General features: G+C 54.0%; 1 protein-coding gene across 1 annotated transcript in view; it reads right to left on the reverse strand.

Moving 5' to 3' along the window:
* The window catches only part of macf1a (microtubule actin crosslinking factor 1a), a 145,494-nt gene that overhangs the window by 32,706 nt on the left and 94,632 nt on the right, over window positions 1–18,156 (reverse strand). Inside the window, 6 exon segments of the mRNA XM_048993682.1 lie at window positions 11,706–12,206; window positions 12,793–13,799; window positions 14,410–14,905; window positions 16,095–16,294; window positions 17,184–17,313; window positions 17,763–18,007. Of these exon segments, the coding sequence (XP_048849639.1) occupies window positions 11,706–12,206; window positions 12,793–13,799; window positions 14,410–14,905; window positions 16,095–16,294; window positions 17,184–17,313; window positions 17,763–18,007 (2,579 nt within the window).

Here is an 18,156-nt window from a genome sequence, read left to right on the forward strand (position 1 = left end):
CTCCTGCTCCCTCCACCCGGTTCTCGCCAAACAGCCCCTGGAGAAGGCCAAGCTCCAGCTGCTCCCAGGGGTCAACATCCGGCAAGTCCGGCTCCAACTCCAGTCCCGATCCCGATCCTTCCGAATCCCAGTCGCTGTCCCCGGTCGTGGATCCCAGTGTGAAGTGGACTGCAGACCGGCTGTCCTCTGACTCCGAGTCGGAGCCCCAGCAGGCAGAGATGGTGTCCGCAGCCACCGGGAGGCGCTCCGGGGCTGCCAGGTACACAAAGCTGGCAGTGGAAAGGAAGGCACTCTCCTCCAATTCGAGGTCTGGCTGGGGCAGGGGGCTGGGGGGGGCGGATTCTTCTGATGGGGAGGGGGGGCTCCCAGGGGCAGAGGACGTCGGCATGGATACCGCCAGGTACACAAAGCTATCCGTCGCCACGAAGGTGTCCCTGTCCTTGCTGCCCAGCTCTGCCCCACTGGCATCAGGCTTAGAGGGCAAAGGGGGCAGGGGGAGAGAGGAGGGGCCATCTGACTTAGGCGTGCAGGTAATCCTCTGTGCTGGATCCCCCAAATCGCCATTACTATCCTGGGGAGCGGAGATCTCCACCACCACAGGAAGGGAACCATCCAGTGTTACGGTTCCCATGGGGGTCTCCCCACCCCCCTGGCATGTCCCTGACAGAGCTAGCTCCTCTGCAGGTATAGTCTGAAGCTCCTCTGATCCCAGAGTCCCACCTTGCTCTTCATCTGTATTGCTTGCTTTGAAATGTTTGTGCTCTCTGATTTCCTGTGTCTCCTGGTTGGACTCCTGAAGGAGCTCATAGGGCTGCACCTGCTCTGGCCTTTCAGGGGCGGGGCCTGCTGCAGTCGCACAGGGGGACAGCATCCCCACCTGCTGAGGCCGCAGTGATTCTTCGCTGCCTTCCACTTGGTCCATTCTGAAGTCTTCATCATCACTGACACTTTCAGACAATACCTCACTGCCCAGGACGGAGTCTGTGCCAGGCCGCTCGCCGTCGGATGGCGTGTTAGAGGGCACTGTCTGGTCCAGGTTGGTGGTGTGAATCCCACTGGAATCCGATTCACGCACATCTGTCTTTGCAGTCGGAAAACTGTGGTCCTCTTCCTCCCTTTCCTTCTCCTCCTCACAGAAAATGTGATCTGGCCCTGAGTGTTCTGACAGAACAACTTCTTCATAGAGGACAGAGAGGCCTAGAGGCTCCAGGGGACCTGGAAGTGCCACAGCTACATCAGTCTCTGCTGCCTGTTGTGTCTCCTCCTGCATCTCTTCCTCCTTTTCCACATTCGACAGAGTGGAGACCCGCTTAGGCTGCTCATGTAGGCTAGGTTGCTCTTTAGCTTTGGCATTCACAGCAAGCTCCTCTCCTACCTCATGCTGCACCTCCACCTGCGTTTCCTCCTCTTTTTCCACATCCGGCAGATTGAAGTCCAGCTTAGGCTGCTCATGTAGGCTAGGCTGCTCCTTAGCTGTGGCATCCCCAGTCATCTCCTTTCCCACCTCCTGCTGCACCTCCTCCTCCTCCTCCTCTTCCACATCCGGCAAAATGAAGCCCAGCTTAGGCTGTTCAGGGAGGCTAGGTTGCTCTTCAACTTTGGTGTCCCCAACCAGCTGCTCTTCTGCCTCCTGCATCTCCTCCTCCTCCTCTTCCACATCCGGCAGAGTGAAACCTAGCTTAGGCTGCTGAGGAAGGCTAGGCTGCTCTTCAGCTTTGGCGTCCCCAACCAGCTCCTCTCCCTCCTCCTGCAGGCACTGCCTCTCTAGCTCCAAGAAAAGGTCATCGGACCCAGCCTCTGAACTCGGACAGGGGGATGTGCTGTGAGGCTCGGAACCTCTGAACCCGGATGGGGGGGTCAGGAAAGGCCAGCCCCCAGGAGAGGCCTCCTGCTGCACCTCCCTCTCCTGGAATTCCTTACAGGCCTGCGCTCTGCTCCTCTCCCTGCCATCTAACTTCAGCGCAGCCTCCCAGCTCTGCTCTTCACTCTGCTCATTTTCCTCCTGTTCCTCTTCCACCCCCTGGCCTTGTAGCTCTTGCAGGATCAGCTGCTCATCCTCCTCGAACCGGATCTCAGAGGCCGTGCGCTCACGCAGTTCTCCTGTCAGGGGTGGCCAATCCGCATCCATGTCTAGCAACCCATGTTCGCTGCCCTCCTGGCTCAGGCATGGTGAGAGTGGCAGGCCACTGAAGATCAGCTCCTGGCCATCTTGCAAGAAGGGTGAGGGGGGATTCAGGAGGTAAAGGGACTCCTCATCCAAGTCGCTGTCCTCCCCCAGCAGCGGGGGCAGAGGTGGCAGGGAGGGCAAGTTGTGAAGAACAGCCCCCTGACCCATCGATCTCCGCCCCCCTCTCATGGATCGAGGCCAGGTGCGAGCTTTGGTGGGGGGGCAGAAGATCGGCTTGGGTGACACTAAGGGTGGCAGGAGGGGGGTGGTCTCCTGGTCGTGTTCCAGAACTGGGGAGTCCCGCTCGTGTGCCGAATCTACAGACTGCACAGATACGATAGGTGGGTTTCTGGACCATTTCTCCTCGATGTCCCGAATGCACTTGTAGGGGGCAATGGTGGGCTCCTTCTTTTCATGTCTAAGCCTCTGCGTCTCTCTCGGGCCTTCCAAACCTATCTGGGACTGGTCCCCAGCTTCTGGCTGGACCAGGGGAAAGGCAGGTTTCACTGTGGGAAGCTGCTCTTTTGAAGGGGCTAAAGCAGGCATGTGCCGGGGTTGTTTGTGGGACACAGGGTGCGGAACAGCGTGCGGCTTCTGTCTGACCAGCTGCATCAGGGGGGCGGCCAGAGCCCCCGATGGGGCGCTTAAGGAAGGGGAGCAAGAAACAGGAGGGGTTTGGGTGCCCGTTGAGGAACTGGCAGATGTGGAGTAGGATGGATATGCGGGGGGAGTGGATGTGGGAGGAGGTGTTGGTAAGAGGGAGGGCAGAGGGAGCACTGGGGAGAGAGGGATACCGGCCCCGGACAGCCGCTTCTCTGCCGAGTCCCCTGGGGACAGTTCCAAGCGCTCTGCAAACTCGGGGTAACTGGGCGGCATGAAGGCCTTCCACGAGCGCCTGTTTGGGTTGTCCCTCTTGTCGCCGCCCTGGTGACGCCTCTTGGTCACTACTGCAGCACCACCTGGGGCAGAACACGATGCTGGAATGCTGGCAGCAGAAGCGGCACCTGGTCCCACCCCTGCAGGTGACTTTTGGGGGTCGCTCGTAAGCTTCAGGGCATCGAAGATCACCCGTTCATCCAGCTTCTTGGCACCGGAGTCACTGGGCCGTGGCAGAAACAGCCCCGAGCCCACCTCAGCCCCCAGCGTGCCATTGCAGGATGGGCTGTTGCCCTCCCCAGCCCCTGAGCCCAGCGTGCTCCGTGACGGCTGGCCCAGTTTGTTGCCCTGGTCAATCTGCTCGTTGATGCGCATGGTGTCATAAATGGAGCGCTGCGGCACGTAGCAGTCCTCGATGTACGCCTCCTCATCGTCGCCCTTGCCCAGACATCGAGGGTTCTGCCGCAAGCAGTCCGGCCGGCTCAGGGGCTTCCCCATGGCAGCTTGAGGGGCTCACGCAGCCGGCCCTCTCACACGCAGCAATGGGGATGGATCTCTCCCACCCACATTCAACAAATCCACATGCAAACAACAGTCCTCCAACGGTCTGATGGCAAATTAGGCACCACCAAACCACACATGCGAAAAGATATTTCCCAATCGAATGTATTTTAAAAGTTCACAGGAAGTTTAGAGTAAAGCTGGTTGTTTCTTAGGCGGCCTGTAAGTTCTTTGTGGAGTCATTGGTGCTGGTATGAGAGGCTTCTCCTCTGAATCATCCTCATCTCTCTGAGCCATTTGTCACAGACGCATGGGGGCTAGTTTCCATAACAGACAGAAGTTTGTGATGGGGTGTAGGGCCTTGCTCAGTACAGCTTCCACCCTCCCTGGGGGTCCCGCCCCTGGGCCCATGCTGTGTCTCTTAAGGCTACTTCCTGTCCGTTTCCCTGCCTCTTTGATTCTCCCACAACACAAAAAAACAGACAAAATAGTTCAGCAGTCGTATAGACGGGGCAGGCAAAGTGCTCGGTTCCTTTTAAGGTGTGCTCAGCAGACACTGTCGGACAAAAACACAAACGGGCGCCGGGGGCGATGTGCACTTGGCTGATGTATTTTTGAAATTTGTGCCTTTTTTAAATCCAGGTTCAGTCCAGCTGGCTGAGATTTCCTGTTAAATTTGAACACCATTCTCTGCGGACATCAGAAAACAAATCGAGGCTCCTAGACAACGAAAGGCTTCTCTGAACAAAGCGGCGATGACGTCTACACTCTGAGAAATTAAAAGGAAAAAGGAAAGACAAAAATTTGTATAAAGGTGAAAGGAAAGCAGTCAGTTACCGCAGGCGAGCAGAGTATGTGCAGCTCGATAGGCTGTCGGTGTTGCTGCACAGTTTGATGTGTCTTTTCGTATCCCTCCTTTCTTCAATTCCCATCGCAGGGACGGAGAGGTGTGCATCTAGTACCAGTGACCTCCCATGTGTGTCCAGGGGGCCTCTTCATCATCATCATCATCATCATCCTCACCAAGGGCACCATCACCACCCCTCGTCAGTCTACCCGCAAAAGGAGGGGGGGCTTTACGTTAAATCCGGACTCCCCCGCTCTGACTTTCCTCTCAAGTCAGTCCTACGGTTTCAGGCAAAAAAACAGACAAAGAAGTGCCGATCCATGTCCACATGGGGGGGGTGCCATTTCTTCCTCCCTGGCCCCCCCAGTCATCCTCTGATCCAAGACTGGTCAGAAAAGCAGCGACCCAAACACACGTCCGTGTGCAGGACTCGGGCAATGCAAGGGGCGAGTTTACGTGGAAGTGGCCAACAGGCACACAGGCTTGTATCCGGAGGGCACGAGAGCAGACAGACCACCTCCTCAGCCAAGTCTCCTTCCTCACAGCTGACACGTCTGCTGAAGATCCACAGACAAATGAAAAAGCAGGAGAAAGACCTTTGTTTCCTCCTCTTCTGTTCTCCTCCTCTGCTTTCGCTCGTCGCTTTCTTCCACAGCTTCCCTCAGACTGCTACACACAGCTGAAATGGTTTGCAGCTGCTATAAAAAAGTCTCCCTCCTCTCCGCTCTCCTCCCTCGCTCGCTCACCCACCCGCTTGCCTGTCTGACCCCCCCCAAACGCTAACTCGCCTGCTCTCACTCATTCGCTCGCTCGCTCTCTCTCTCTCTCTCTCTCTCTCACTCTCCCCCGTGTTTTTGTTTGAATCCAGCACCGTTTGTTCAGCTTCCTGCTTGAGTATTAAAAGACAGGAAGTGCTCCAATCATGCCCGTTTCCTCTCTCCCCCCTAAAAAAAAGAAATAAATAAATACAGGCAGGCGGGATGTGGGGGAGTAAGCGGGAGGCGTGGTGAGCAGAGCGGAGCAGAGAGGGGGTGTGTGGCCAGAGCGATTGTCAAACCAAGGGCTTTAGCTGGTTTCCGCTTCCAGAAGGGAAAAAAAAAATCACTGGGCACCATGCATGAGCAAGATAATCCCAAACTAAACAGCGAAAATCGTCGGCGGATGCAAAAAAAAGGAGGGTGAATTAAAGTCTTCTTGTGCGAATTGCACATTGGGTTTGAGTCATTTTTCCCAAAATGTCAGGAAGCTCTCTGAAAAGCCGGAGTGCAGATAAGAGGGATCCTGCAGGACTGCAGAGGCTGGGAGCCGGAGAGGAATCTGCTCAGCGTGAGCCGCACTCGCGCCGAGATTGCCGAGGACTCCCTGCCTGCGCTGCCGCCGCCTTCATCTGAGCTTTGTAATCCCGACCCGATTCTCCCGGGCCGAAAAAACGTCAAGTGGTAAGAAAAGGATCGAGTGAGGAGCCAATCCCAGTCGGGGACAAAAAAATCAAATGCAGCACCTTTTTCCAAAACAGGCGAACCAGAGGCTCACCCAGTCAGCTTGTCTACTCTCCGGGTCTTTGTCAGGCAGCCACGCAGGACAGCCGAGCACTTGGATTGTTTAAACGGCACAAAGGCGGCTGCGGGTCCCCCGTATCGCGGCTCGACATTCCAGCCAGCGCACTGAAACCCGAGCCGGCGAGGCGGGGTGTGTGTCTGTGTGAGTGTGTGCGCGCGTGCGTGTGCGTGTCTGTGTATGTGTGCATGTGGCAGGGGCTGCGGGGCATGTGGACTGTGGGCGTCAGGGAGGCGATGTAACCCAGACGGGGGCAGCAAGACCCCCCCCCCCATCACTCTTTCTCCTGATCCCCCTCTTTTTCCCTTTCAGACCTTTCGGGTCACTTATTCCCTTCTGAAGACTTTCCCCTTCCTCTCACTCACGGTTGCTCTGCACTGTTTCAGCAACAGGCAGCCTGAGTAGAGGTATGCCTGCTTACTCCCGACCTTGCCGTCACTCTGGGGGTGGGGGTCTCTCTGTTCTCTCTTCCTCTCCCTCCCTCCCTGACTGCTGCTGGGAGCTGCCACATTGCCCGTGGCCTGCATGTCAAACAAGCTAAATATTCTGGCTCTGTTTAAACCCCCATCTCTCTCTCTGTCAGTTGTGCTGCAGCTGTCATGCCGGCCTGCAAGACAAACTTCTCTAAAAGAAACAAAAGCCATTTGTCTTTTCACACACACACACACACACACACACACACACACACTCTCTTCTCTCTCACACACACACACACACTCTTTCTCTCCCACCTTCGCCCACCAGTGGTGGCTTCTTCAAACCCAGCCCCACCTCACCAGAACCATGACATGTACCACAGCCAGCATGCACACAATCGGGCCGGTCATCGGGACGAAGAGAGAGAGCAGCAGAGGTCAAGTGAGGAGGAGAAAAAAAAAACAGAAGGGGATGAAAAAAAGGAAAAGAAAAGAAAATCTGCTTATAACGTCTAGGATTTGCACTGTTTTATTCCTCAGATGACAAGCCACCATTACACTGCGGAAGGAGCCCTCTTCCCCTCCTGTTCTGTGCACCGGAGCTCTGTGCTGGTCTTCATCACTTACTCACCCTCACCACACACGCACACATTCTCCCTCTCCCTCTGAGATGCCAAATGACATCCTTTCAATAGCATTCCTAAAATGTAGCCCATTCTGACACTGCCCAGGGGTGTGGAATGGACATGCACAGCGCTCCCATCTCTTATGGGACACCTGTTCTCCCAGAATCCCTCACAGCCCCTGCTGTTGTATTCCTGCCTCTTTTATTCTGTATTCAGGTTCTTACACACACACACACACACACACACACACACACACACACACACACACACACACACTCCTGTACTCATATCTTTGTGGGGACCATCCATTAATTTCTATGGGAAAATGTCTAACCCTAACCTAGTACTAACCTTAACCATAAACGACTTTTGGCATTTTTTGACTGCAGTCACAAATTTTTATAAAATTGAGTTTCCCCTTGTGGGGACAAAAAAATGGTCCCAACTATGTTAAAATTTTTTTATCACAATGTAATGTATACATGAGCCATCCACCCACACACACACACTCCTGACCCTCATACAGTACTTACTTCAGCTTGATCATTAACCAGCCCTCACCTGCTGGAATAAATGTCAGCTTTGTTAAAGCGTAACAGTATCACTCGAGAGAGTGCATAAAGGGAACAAACAAAGACCAGGGTCCAAACCAATAACGTGGCCGCGTTCGCTAATCAAAGAGGTGGGGGGTGTCACAGCCACTACTACACCTCAGTGAGTCTCTAATGCGATATCACAGGAGACTCAAGCTATCAGAACTGGCAGGACTGGCTTTTTCCTCCCAAGGGAGATACCTGATGGTCTCTGCAAACCAGGTTCTCTTTTATGCCATGTGATTGGGGGGGCTGCACCCATCTCTCTCCCTCACTCCTCCTTCCTCACATACCTGCCCAAACAAAGCACATGCAAACACCCCAGGGGGAAAAAAGGCAGAGAAGCACAGCGGACAGGAGAGAACACGAGGCTACCATCTTCAATTCCAACCAGGGCAGTCAACAACAGGGACTATAACAATGGAAAGTCCCATCATGCACTGCGGCGGTGTAGCAACTACCACAGATGGGGCTGCTAGCTCTACTGGTCAGCAGTGCTATCACTTATGACGAGAGGATTACTGGTGAGTTAATGGAGGAAGATGAGGGGGTACACCACAGGGTGGGGGGAGGGGTGTTATGGAATGTCAGCATGATTCAAAGCAGCTGAAATAACAGGAACAGCGTGTGCGTGCGCACACACACACACACACACACACACACACACACACCCAAACAAAGGCATCATCATGTACTCCTAGGGCCAGCAGGCACAGAGAAGGTCACCCTACAAACTCTAACCGTAAAAGTAACCAATTCAAACCCGGCCATAATATATAACAATAAGGACAGCAACTTTCACTTTAAAACCCTGAATGCAGAACTAAAGCTGGCTGTTGGAAGACACATGTTTGGAAGGAACCAATAGGAGGTAGCGAACCGCAGGGAATCAATCGGGGGCAGCGAACTGCAGGGAACCAACCAGGGGGAGAGCTTTATTTCATTGAGCTTCTTAATTGGCCCATTTTAGGGCCACATGATAAAAGGGGCTGGTCCAAAGTCCCAGTGGGTGGGAGAGCTTACCATTGCTCTGCTCCAAGCAAGCAGCCCACTTCCATGCGCCTCCCAATAAGCAGTGGGATTCCCAGCTCTGTCTGTTCTGGTTCTCCTCGGCACGGATGAGCAATGCGACACGGACCCCCCGATGATTCTCAGTATCTGACCACCCTCATATTTCCCCACGAGCTCATACACCGACATCCTGAACTGCCAATTTCCTCACAGGACCTAGGGTGAAATGATCTCCTGTGGGTGCATGGGCGGGTAGGGTTATAGCACCGACAGTCTGGAATCTGCTGCTGCAGAGTCTGCGAATTGTAAAGTCTATTTCAACTTCTAAGCTCCAGTTAAAAACATATCTATCAGCGGAATGTCACAATACATCATCCAGTCTGTACGGCTGTAGGTTTTTTTTCCCATTTTTGTTGTTACTGTTCTATGGTTTTCTGTTGGATTGTATGTACTGTAAAGTGACCTTGAGCATGAGAAAAGCGCAATACAAATAGAACTCATCATCATCATCATCATCATCATCATTAATATGGCCACCTTGGGGTACACAAAAAAAAAAAAAAAAAACTGAACCCTGAGCTACCATACAGGAGGTCGGGCTGCAAAGTGGCAAAGGGTGGGGGCAGCCACAGGAAACCAGGGTGAGGTTGGAATGGGACTTAGCAGCTATTATGGCACCTCTTGCAGCCAGGAATTCTCTACCATGGAATTCCCATTTGGACTGAGGGGACAGGGCAAGAATCCGGGAGTACCGCACCCTGTGTGTGAGAGAGACAGCTGGGATTCTTACCCAACTGCACAATAACCAGAGACATTGGGGAATGTATCTGGACTCACACATTGTAAACACACACTGACGCCACACAGCATTGCATCCATCCACCTGTACGCACACTGATGGCCCAGCACTGCATCCACATACCTGTACACACACTGACGGCACATCTGACACAGCCATGACACACCTGTATGCACAGTGAAGGCACAGCACTGCATCCACTTCCCAGGAAGCACACTGAGTCACACATTGTAAACACACACTGATGCCTCACAGCATGCACACCTGTACGCACACTGACAGCACATCATTGCATCCACACACCTGCATGCACACCAACGGCAAAGCACTGCATCGACACACTAACAGCACAGCACTTCATCCACATTCCTGCACGCACACTGATGGCAGAGCACTGCATCCACACATCAATGGCACAGCACTGTATCCACATTCCTGCAGTAACACTGATGGCAGAGCACTGCATCCACACATCAACGGCACAGCACTGCATTCACACTCTTCCTCCATAAGAAACATGACCACCCCAGCACAGAACATCCACCAGAACCTACAGACCTCTGCATTGCTCACTGTCTGCATAAACACGCACACAGGGGGAGAGGACATCACACACCTACATCAGCAGAAGTGTGAACACGCAGAAACATCAGAAAATGAGGGAAGAGGGCAGAGGAGGTTTCTGAGACTCATGGGTTTCACTCAGGTCCACTTTGCTAACTTGATTAGATCACTGTTGATATGATAAATGACAAAAATGGCTCCCTGAATGACCCTCTACACCCCTGAGTAAGAGAGAAGCTCCTCACTGTTCCTCAGCACTGCCCATGCCAGCAAACACACTCAGTGCCTCGACCTCACAGTACTGGGGGGAAGGGGGGGGGTCACAGCGGCCAAGTTTAACTAAACGTAGGTGTGTTTATAGTTACAAGCGAGTGAAAGTGGAGGTAGGGGGGGTGGGGAGGCTGCAACAGACTACAGAGATCATGAGGGAAAGAAGATCATGAAGAGGCACCCTCCCACCCCGCCGGCCTCCTGGAAGATGAGGAACCCTGCACAGGCTAAGAATAACACTGTCCCACATGCCGCTATGGCACGTTTCACTCTGCCTTCACCTGCCTTCCACCTCCCCAACCCCGACAAGCATGGCAGTCTATGATCAGTCCCTGCTTCTCTGCATTCTGATCCTCGCTGCATCCACTAGTATTTTGTGACAGAGTTCAGTGAGAGACGGACAGGGATAGAGGGAGCAGAAGAGAGAGAGAGAGAAGGAGGGGGGAGAGAATGCGATCGGATCCTGAGTGTAATTAAGGCTGCCTCTGATCAGTGACCACCCCCCCCCGGCTCTGGAATCAGGGTTATAGAGACAACTCACATAGGCGACCGGAGACGGGAATAGGGGGAGCAGTCAAGAGCCATGACAGGCAAGTCAAGAAGTAGTCAGACCTCTGTATGGGGGTGGGAGAGAGAGAGGGAGGGACTTTCCACTGTACAACAGGGCCAAGGAGACCGAGCAGCACGGCACACTCCCTGAATGACGGCTGAGCTTGTGGACAGTGACATCACAGTCACAGTGATGTGGGGACGCAGCTCCGAGTGACAGCCAGCCACCGTCACCAAAGGAGGAGCACAACCCTGTCCGCAACAGATATGGCAGAAACGCCTTCCAGGCCACCAGCCATACCAACGGAGAATCTCGTGCCTCTGAGCACAAAGAAGGGGCCCCAAGAGGTGGGGCAGAAGGTTCACTGGGTAGAATAAAGACCCGCCCCCCAGATGCCGAAACAGGCTGCTGCTCCAGGTGCTAAAACTTTGCCTTTGTTACCATGGTAACGACCCTAACAGGCGCCATGCTCAGCAACTGAACAGCATGTGGTGCAGGGGGGGATCGGGGGGAGGTAATGGTGTTACCATGGGAACTCTCAGCACATGCTTAGGAGACCGATGATTCAGCATTGTCGCCACCCCTCCTCTCCACATCCCACTCAGTCTGTCTCCCAAACTCCGCTGTTCTGCTCTCTTCCGGGCCCCCTGTTGTCAACCCCCCCCCCCCAGCCGTGAACATGACTAACAATGAAGCATCATCCCACAGCATCGACTCATGAGGTCGGAAGCAGAACTGCAGCAAGAGGGGGCGATTTCCACAGCGTGACTCAGCAGCACTGGGGGTGCGGGGGCGAGGGAGGTGGAGGCTATCCGGACCTGTGAGGCTCTTACAGAAAAACACCCCCCCCCCCCCCAAGGACACTTCACAGGAAACGGAAACACTCAGCTGTCAGCTATCGCCGGCAATGAAGACCCCGCATCCCTACCTTGAAGTCGTGCAGCTGCTGCCGGATGACCTCCACCTCGGTGCCCACGGTGCCCTGCGCAGCCAGCCCATCTTCGGCGCGGCCCAGCAACTCTTGCAGCTCTGCCAGGCGGCTGTAGAAATCGCGGACGCGGCGGGCGGCCTCCTCTACCTGGGCCAGCCGTGCCTGCCCCCGTTCCGTCAGCTTGGCGGCCTGCCTGCCCAGGGCCTCGGCCTCGCGCCGCAGCGCCAGCAGGTCCGGCGAGCTGCCCTCCCGCCGCAGCATGCTGGCGCAGTCAGCCCCGTGGGCGTCCAGCTCTGTTCGCAGCGCCGCCAGCCGCACCAGGAAGCTGCGTGCCGCCTCCGCCTGGGAGGCCAGTGAGTCTGCATCCCGGCCCGCCGGACCCAGCCCATCCAGCTCGTCGTCCAGCTCGGCCAGGCGCGAGAAGACATCCCGCACGCGCGCCTGCACCTCGCCCACGCCTTGCAGCCGCGCTTCCAGAGACGAGCAGCACTGCTCCATCTGTGGGGGGAGCGTGTGTCAGTGGGGGGGTATAAGAAGGCGGCGGGATGATCATATGGGGTGGTGTGGGCTGCATTTTAATAAAAGGATAGAGGAACTCCACTGAGAGCAGCAGAGAAACCAAGAAATATTACAACACATAAGATACATAAGGCACCAGGCAAAATGCCGGACACACCTACTGAAAAATGAACAAGATAACGACCCTTAGCACTCCTCAGGGTTATGCAAGTGCTGACATGAATCCTACAGAGGTGGTCTGGGATGAGTTGGATTGAAGAGTAAGTGTGAGGTAGCCAACATATGCCCAGAACTTGTGGAAACTCCTTCAGGACTATTGGAGAAGCTTTTCAGGAGGCTACATCTGGGAGATTGTCGGAAGAATGCCAAGAGTCTGCAATGCTCTCATCGAAATAATGGGGGCTATTTTGCAGAGTCTAAAGAGAACATTTCTCTTGACCATTGCAATATTAGATTTGCATAAATTATAAGATAACAGCAGAAACTTTGGACTGATACTGCAGATGGAGACACAGAGAGCCCCTCCCCCGGGGCTTGGTAACCCCCCCAAAGCACAGCCCCTTACCTTCTCACCCATGTCCCCAAACTCCTTCTCTAGCTCCTGTGCCTTTCCTTCCAGCCGCAGCCGCCCCTCGCTGGTGCTGCCCGGTGCGTCAAGTACAAGTCCGCCGGCCAAGTCACGCAGGTAGGCCACCTGTGGCTGCAGAGAACACAGCGCCTCCTGCTGGGCCCGCAGCCTCTCCAGGCTCTTGTTGCTGCATGCCTGGGGCCCCAGCGCCTCCTGGACCTCCACCTGGTGCCGGGCCGCGTCCAGCCGCCTCTCCACGGCTTGCCGGCCCTCCTCGAACTCCCGCAGACGGCTAGCCAGCTCATCCAGCTGCGTTGTGCGGCCCTGCAGCCGCTCCTCCAGGCCATCGGTGCGTCGGTTCAGCGCTGCCTTTGCGTCGCGCACCTCCTCCTCACCAACCCGGCATATCTCAACCAGCTGGTCGGCTGCCACGTTCAGTGCCTCCAGCAGGGGGCGCCGGCGTTCTAGGTCCAGAGTCAGCTGGCGAGCCTTTTGCAGGCCGTCTTCCAGTGCAGCTGGCTCAAGTGAGGGCTGAATCTCAGCCTCCCGCCTCTCGCAGTCCTCCACCCAGGGCTCTAACTCGGCCCGGTGCTGATGGAACAGATCGGCGCGGGCCAGTGCCTCAGCCAGGTGGGCCTTGCGCTTGTCACTACGCTGGTTCATGGCTTCCCAGTCCCGCTTCAAGGCACTGAGACTGGCCTGTAGTGCCACCCTCTCCTCACCACCGGAGGGCAACGAAGCCAACAGGGTGGCACCTTCGGCCTGGATGAGGTCATAGGAGCCGCGCTGCTGTGCCAGCCCCCGCTGGGCTTGCTCCTGCTGCGACAGCAGCGCCCGCAGCGCCTCTGGCTGGCAGGGCAGGGCGTCGTCGGCCACAGGCCACGCCCCCACCTCACGGGCCTGCTCAGGGACTTGCTCATCCAGCCAGCTGCGCAGCTCATCGAACATCTGCTGGAACTGCTGTGTGCTACAGAGAGCAGCCTGCAGCTGTGACAGGCCATCAGCTGGGAAGGGAGGAGGGGAACAACATTAATTACTCATTGATATCTTCAATGACACAAACAACTTATATATGATGTAAGTGTCTTTTTGGTATTTAATGGACATAGACACCATACTGCTTTCACACTCGCCCACTGCCTTCTGTGGTGTTGTATTGAGGGCCGGTCTCTCTCTCTCACACACAAACATGCGCGCTCGCGCACACACACACACACACACACACACACACACACACATTCTCCACCACTTTCCAAAGCACAGACACATCCAAAAACACCAATATTAACATGTTCCCCATAGGAAAAAACAAAGAGATGTCTCAGAGAAAGACAGTGAGATGGACAGCAGGGCAGAGAAATTGACAGAAACACAGAAGAGGGAGACAGGTGCAGAGAGGTAGAGACAGGCACAGAAAGTCAGACAGAAAGGGAGAGAGACACAGAGAGGGATAGACAGGCACAGAGAGAGAGGTAGAGAGACAGACACGGAGGGAGACGGGCACAGAGAGACAACAGACAGATAGAACACATACAGGCACTGAGTGAGAGACAGACATAGACAGGGAGAGACACAGACAGGAGTGCACAAAGTAATAGGGGAGGTTGACCAGACCCGCTCTCTCCTCCAGGCTCCTGAGGGGGGCGCTCACGCTCTCCAGCCTTTTGCGGAGCTCATCCCGCAGGTACGGCTCAGCCACGATGGCGCTCAGCTCCTGGCACAGCTCCTCGGCCTGGCCTAGCTGGGCCCGCTGCCTCTCCAGCTGGGCCCGCAGCTCGCTGGTCTCCTGCAGCTGGCGACGCAGCGCCTCTGGCCGGCTACTGGGTGAGGCCTGAGCATCCAACTTTGTGCCGAGCACCGCCACGCCGGATGCCAGCTCCCGGAGTGCCGCCTGGTACCGCTGGCTGGCCGCTTGGGCGCGATCGATGTCATCGGAGCGGCGGGACAAGCGCTCCGTCAGCTCGGCCCACTGCCGTGACACGGTGCTCAGCTGCTCCCGCACCTCCTCCTGATCCTGTGCCTCCTCGCCACCTGGGCACAGGATGCCCTCTGCCGCTCGGGTCAGCTGGTCAAACTGCGGCCGGCGCGTCTCAAACTCCCGCAGCATGATCTGTTTGCGTGTGTGAGAGACAGTGAATTAAACCTCTGGAGTTGACGGTATCGTCGGCGATGCCACATATCTTCCTTGTGTATTTCAGTTCTTAACTCGCTGAAATCTTATTGTAGAAACATGAAAAAAACGCTGGTTAAATCCATAATCTGTCTTCTTTTCAAAACGTCCATTGTCGGAAGTATTCAATATTTTAAATTTAGGTTAAATCAACAAAAAAGTAAACCATGTCACCTTACTTTGTTTTATCTGCATCGGGGCGTATAGTGCCGCCCTCACCTGAAGATCGTTATTCGCAGTCTAAATAGCCGCATTTCCGCGTATTCAAATCACATTCGCATAGTAATTTGATGAACAACGCAACGGTGAAACACGATCCAGATACATCCCCATCAGCACCATGAAAGTGGGGGGGATGTGGCCAGACACATGAAAGTTGCTACATATTCAATGAAAGGAGCCAAAATTGTGACATGAGTTTTTCTTATTTATTTCAGCTGAATGTTGCAACTACATCATTTAGTCATATTCATGTAGCCAAGACTTTAGTGATCAGATATCTGGGATCAAAACAAACTGCCACCATTGCTTACTATGTGCTTTTGTAATGTTTCTGCAAGTGTTCCAAACTGCATTTTGAAATGTCTATACTTTGATGTTAAATTACAACCTTCACATAAATCTGACATATTTACACAGTACACTAAGATTAAGATGAGTCTAATGCCAAAACAAATGTATAAGAAATCATTTATTTGCCATGAATTAAGTTTATGATATTGAATGAAATGTGTGACCATGCCCCAGTCAGTGAAAGTGTGCCCCCACCCCTAGACCCCAGAGGGTTAAGGTCCATCTACAGGTCATATTGTACATTTTACATCAAAATCTGAGGGGAAAAAATGAAGAGAGAGGAAACTGGTAATATAGAGCATTCCTAGTTTTGTTGTCAAGTTAAATTAGTGTTTTGTATTTATTTTGTATATTTTTTTCTTTATTGAAAAACAAAATGAAACAAAACATGTAATACAAAGAAAATTCAAAGAAAAATCCACTTTGGGATGCACAACGTCTATTCTAAGATGCTGTATTTTAGACAGATGGTACTCCATTGATCTCCTGAGGGAGATTACGAGAGGATGACGTGTAATAATGTGAATGTCTAACAGGCCTGCCAGGGCTCCTGTACCTGCACTTGCTGCTTCTGCGTGCTCAGCATATTGGGGTCGACGCTCAGGGGCCCCAGCACACCCATCATCAGCTCCTTCTCCTGCAGCCAGGGGCCCAGCTGGCCGGCTGCCACCGCGAAGCTGCCCAGCCGGTCGGCACAGGTCTCCAGTTCCGCCTGCCTATCTGCCGCCTTCCGATTGGCTCTCTCCCACAGTGAGTCTGACAGGAGGGCAGAAAAAGCGGAGTCACGGACGCAGCTTAGAAACCATGGCAACCGAATTGGGGGTGGTGGGGGGGGGGGGGGGGTGGGGTGGGATGCCATGGCAACTCCTGAATGGTCGGACTGCATGACTCAGTCTGGCTGAGTATAAATATCGTAATCAGAATATCGGCCAAAAGAAAAGCTTTAAAAAAAAAAGAGCAGTCTGGATGTCCTTCCGTTCTTTCCTAATCTAAAGTGTCCTTGCTGCTGCCCCAGGTCGTCTGCCCGCCACAGAAAACCAGCCCCCACCACATCTAAGTGCCTGATTCTGGCATTAGACCGCACTGGGAAGTGTCTGTGCTGAGTAAATAGCGGCCTCTGAAATAAACGCCCCAAAGGGCTGCATTCACCACACTTTCATAAACACCATCATTCTCCGATACTTATGTGTTTGTCCAAAAAAAACATTTAAGCAAACACAGCTCAGGGCTTCACATTCCGTCCATTTATAGAGCTGGGGAGTGATTCGGAAGTGGTCACATGTCCAGGTTCATACCCAGCATGCCGTGTCCGCCTCTGTCCCTACAAGATCAGAGTCAACTGCAGATCTGAGTCGAGCATGCACTGCTGATCCAAGTCAAACATGTTTAATTACTAAAGTATCAAACTATTTAAATAATAAAGGACAACTGCGAAACCTGCACCCTTACTAGTTATAGAAAGTTAAAGCTCATCTCTTGTATTAGCAAAAATCCTCATAGATTGGGTTTCATTAAATGGAATCTCTTACATGTGAGACTCATATCCATGGCTTACAACCTCTTCCACCACCACAGAGACCCCATTCCCCCGGTATGATGGCCCGGCCCTCTACTATAAAAGCTCCGTCCCCCCCTGGGCACTGACCGATGTTCCTGAGCTGCTCTCGCCACACCTCCGCCTCAGGGGAGTCTGGGTTCTGAGCAATCAGCTCCTGAAGCGTGCACTTCAGCTCCTGCACCTTCCCAGAACGCTGCTCCAGCTCAGACATCAGGGCCTACGGGCACAAAAAGTGTCAGTCAGGCTCCAAGGAAGCAGAACCGCACATGGGAGGAATCTCTGCAATGAAGAGGCAAAAAGGTCACTGCGTTTACTGGGGATCCACGGCACTGAGCTACCGCTGCCACCATAACCCCTCACAAGGAATTTACATCCCCGCCTGCCCAGTTTGCCTCAAGAAAAGGCACAGAAAAACAAAGGTCTTCAAAGAACACAGCTGCCACTTGGACCATTACATTGTGTTCTCTTTAAAGACAGACACATCACTAATGAAACATCTTTATTTAGTGGGGGGCTTCTTCACCAGCCACTCTTGGCAGATAAATTTCAAAAAGTGATTTTCCAAAGTGATATATCAGTCGCAGAGGCACATCTGAATCACTCCATGTCCTCTTCGGCCTGACTGCGTCCCCCCCCACCAGGCAGAGAAGTGGAGCTTCGCCATACCTTATTCTCCTGGGCCTGGGCACGTACCACCTCAGGCCGGGAGGGGGAGACAGCCGTCCCCGGCGTCGCTGTAAAGCTGCGCTCGCGCTCGCCCAGCCAGCAGCCCAGCTCCTCAGCCTCACGCCGCGCCTTCCGCCGCAGGTCCAGCGCATCTCCCTGCCGCTGCAGCCGCAACCGCAGTTCTGCACCCAGTCGCTCATACTCGCTACCCACGTCTGCCAGCGCCACCTGGATCTGTGTCAGGTCTGCGGATTCCAGGATCCAGAGGGAAACATTAGGAATGCCACAGAAAAAGGGGAATACTGCAGAAATGCTCAGACTTGAGAAGCACCAAGGCAGACAAACAGGGAGCCGACAGGGGAACCAGGAAAGAAATAAAATACTAGTCTGTATC

Source organism: Brienomyrus brachyistius, chromosome 23 (assembly GCF_023856365.1).
Source record: "Brienomyrus brachyistius isolate T26 chromosome 23, BBRACH_0.4, whole genome shotgun sequence".
Classification (NCBI taxonomy): domain Eukaryota; kingdom Metazoa; phylum Chordata; class Actinopteri; order Osteoglossiformes; family Mormyridae; genus Brienomyrus; species Brienomyrus brachyistius.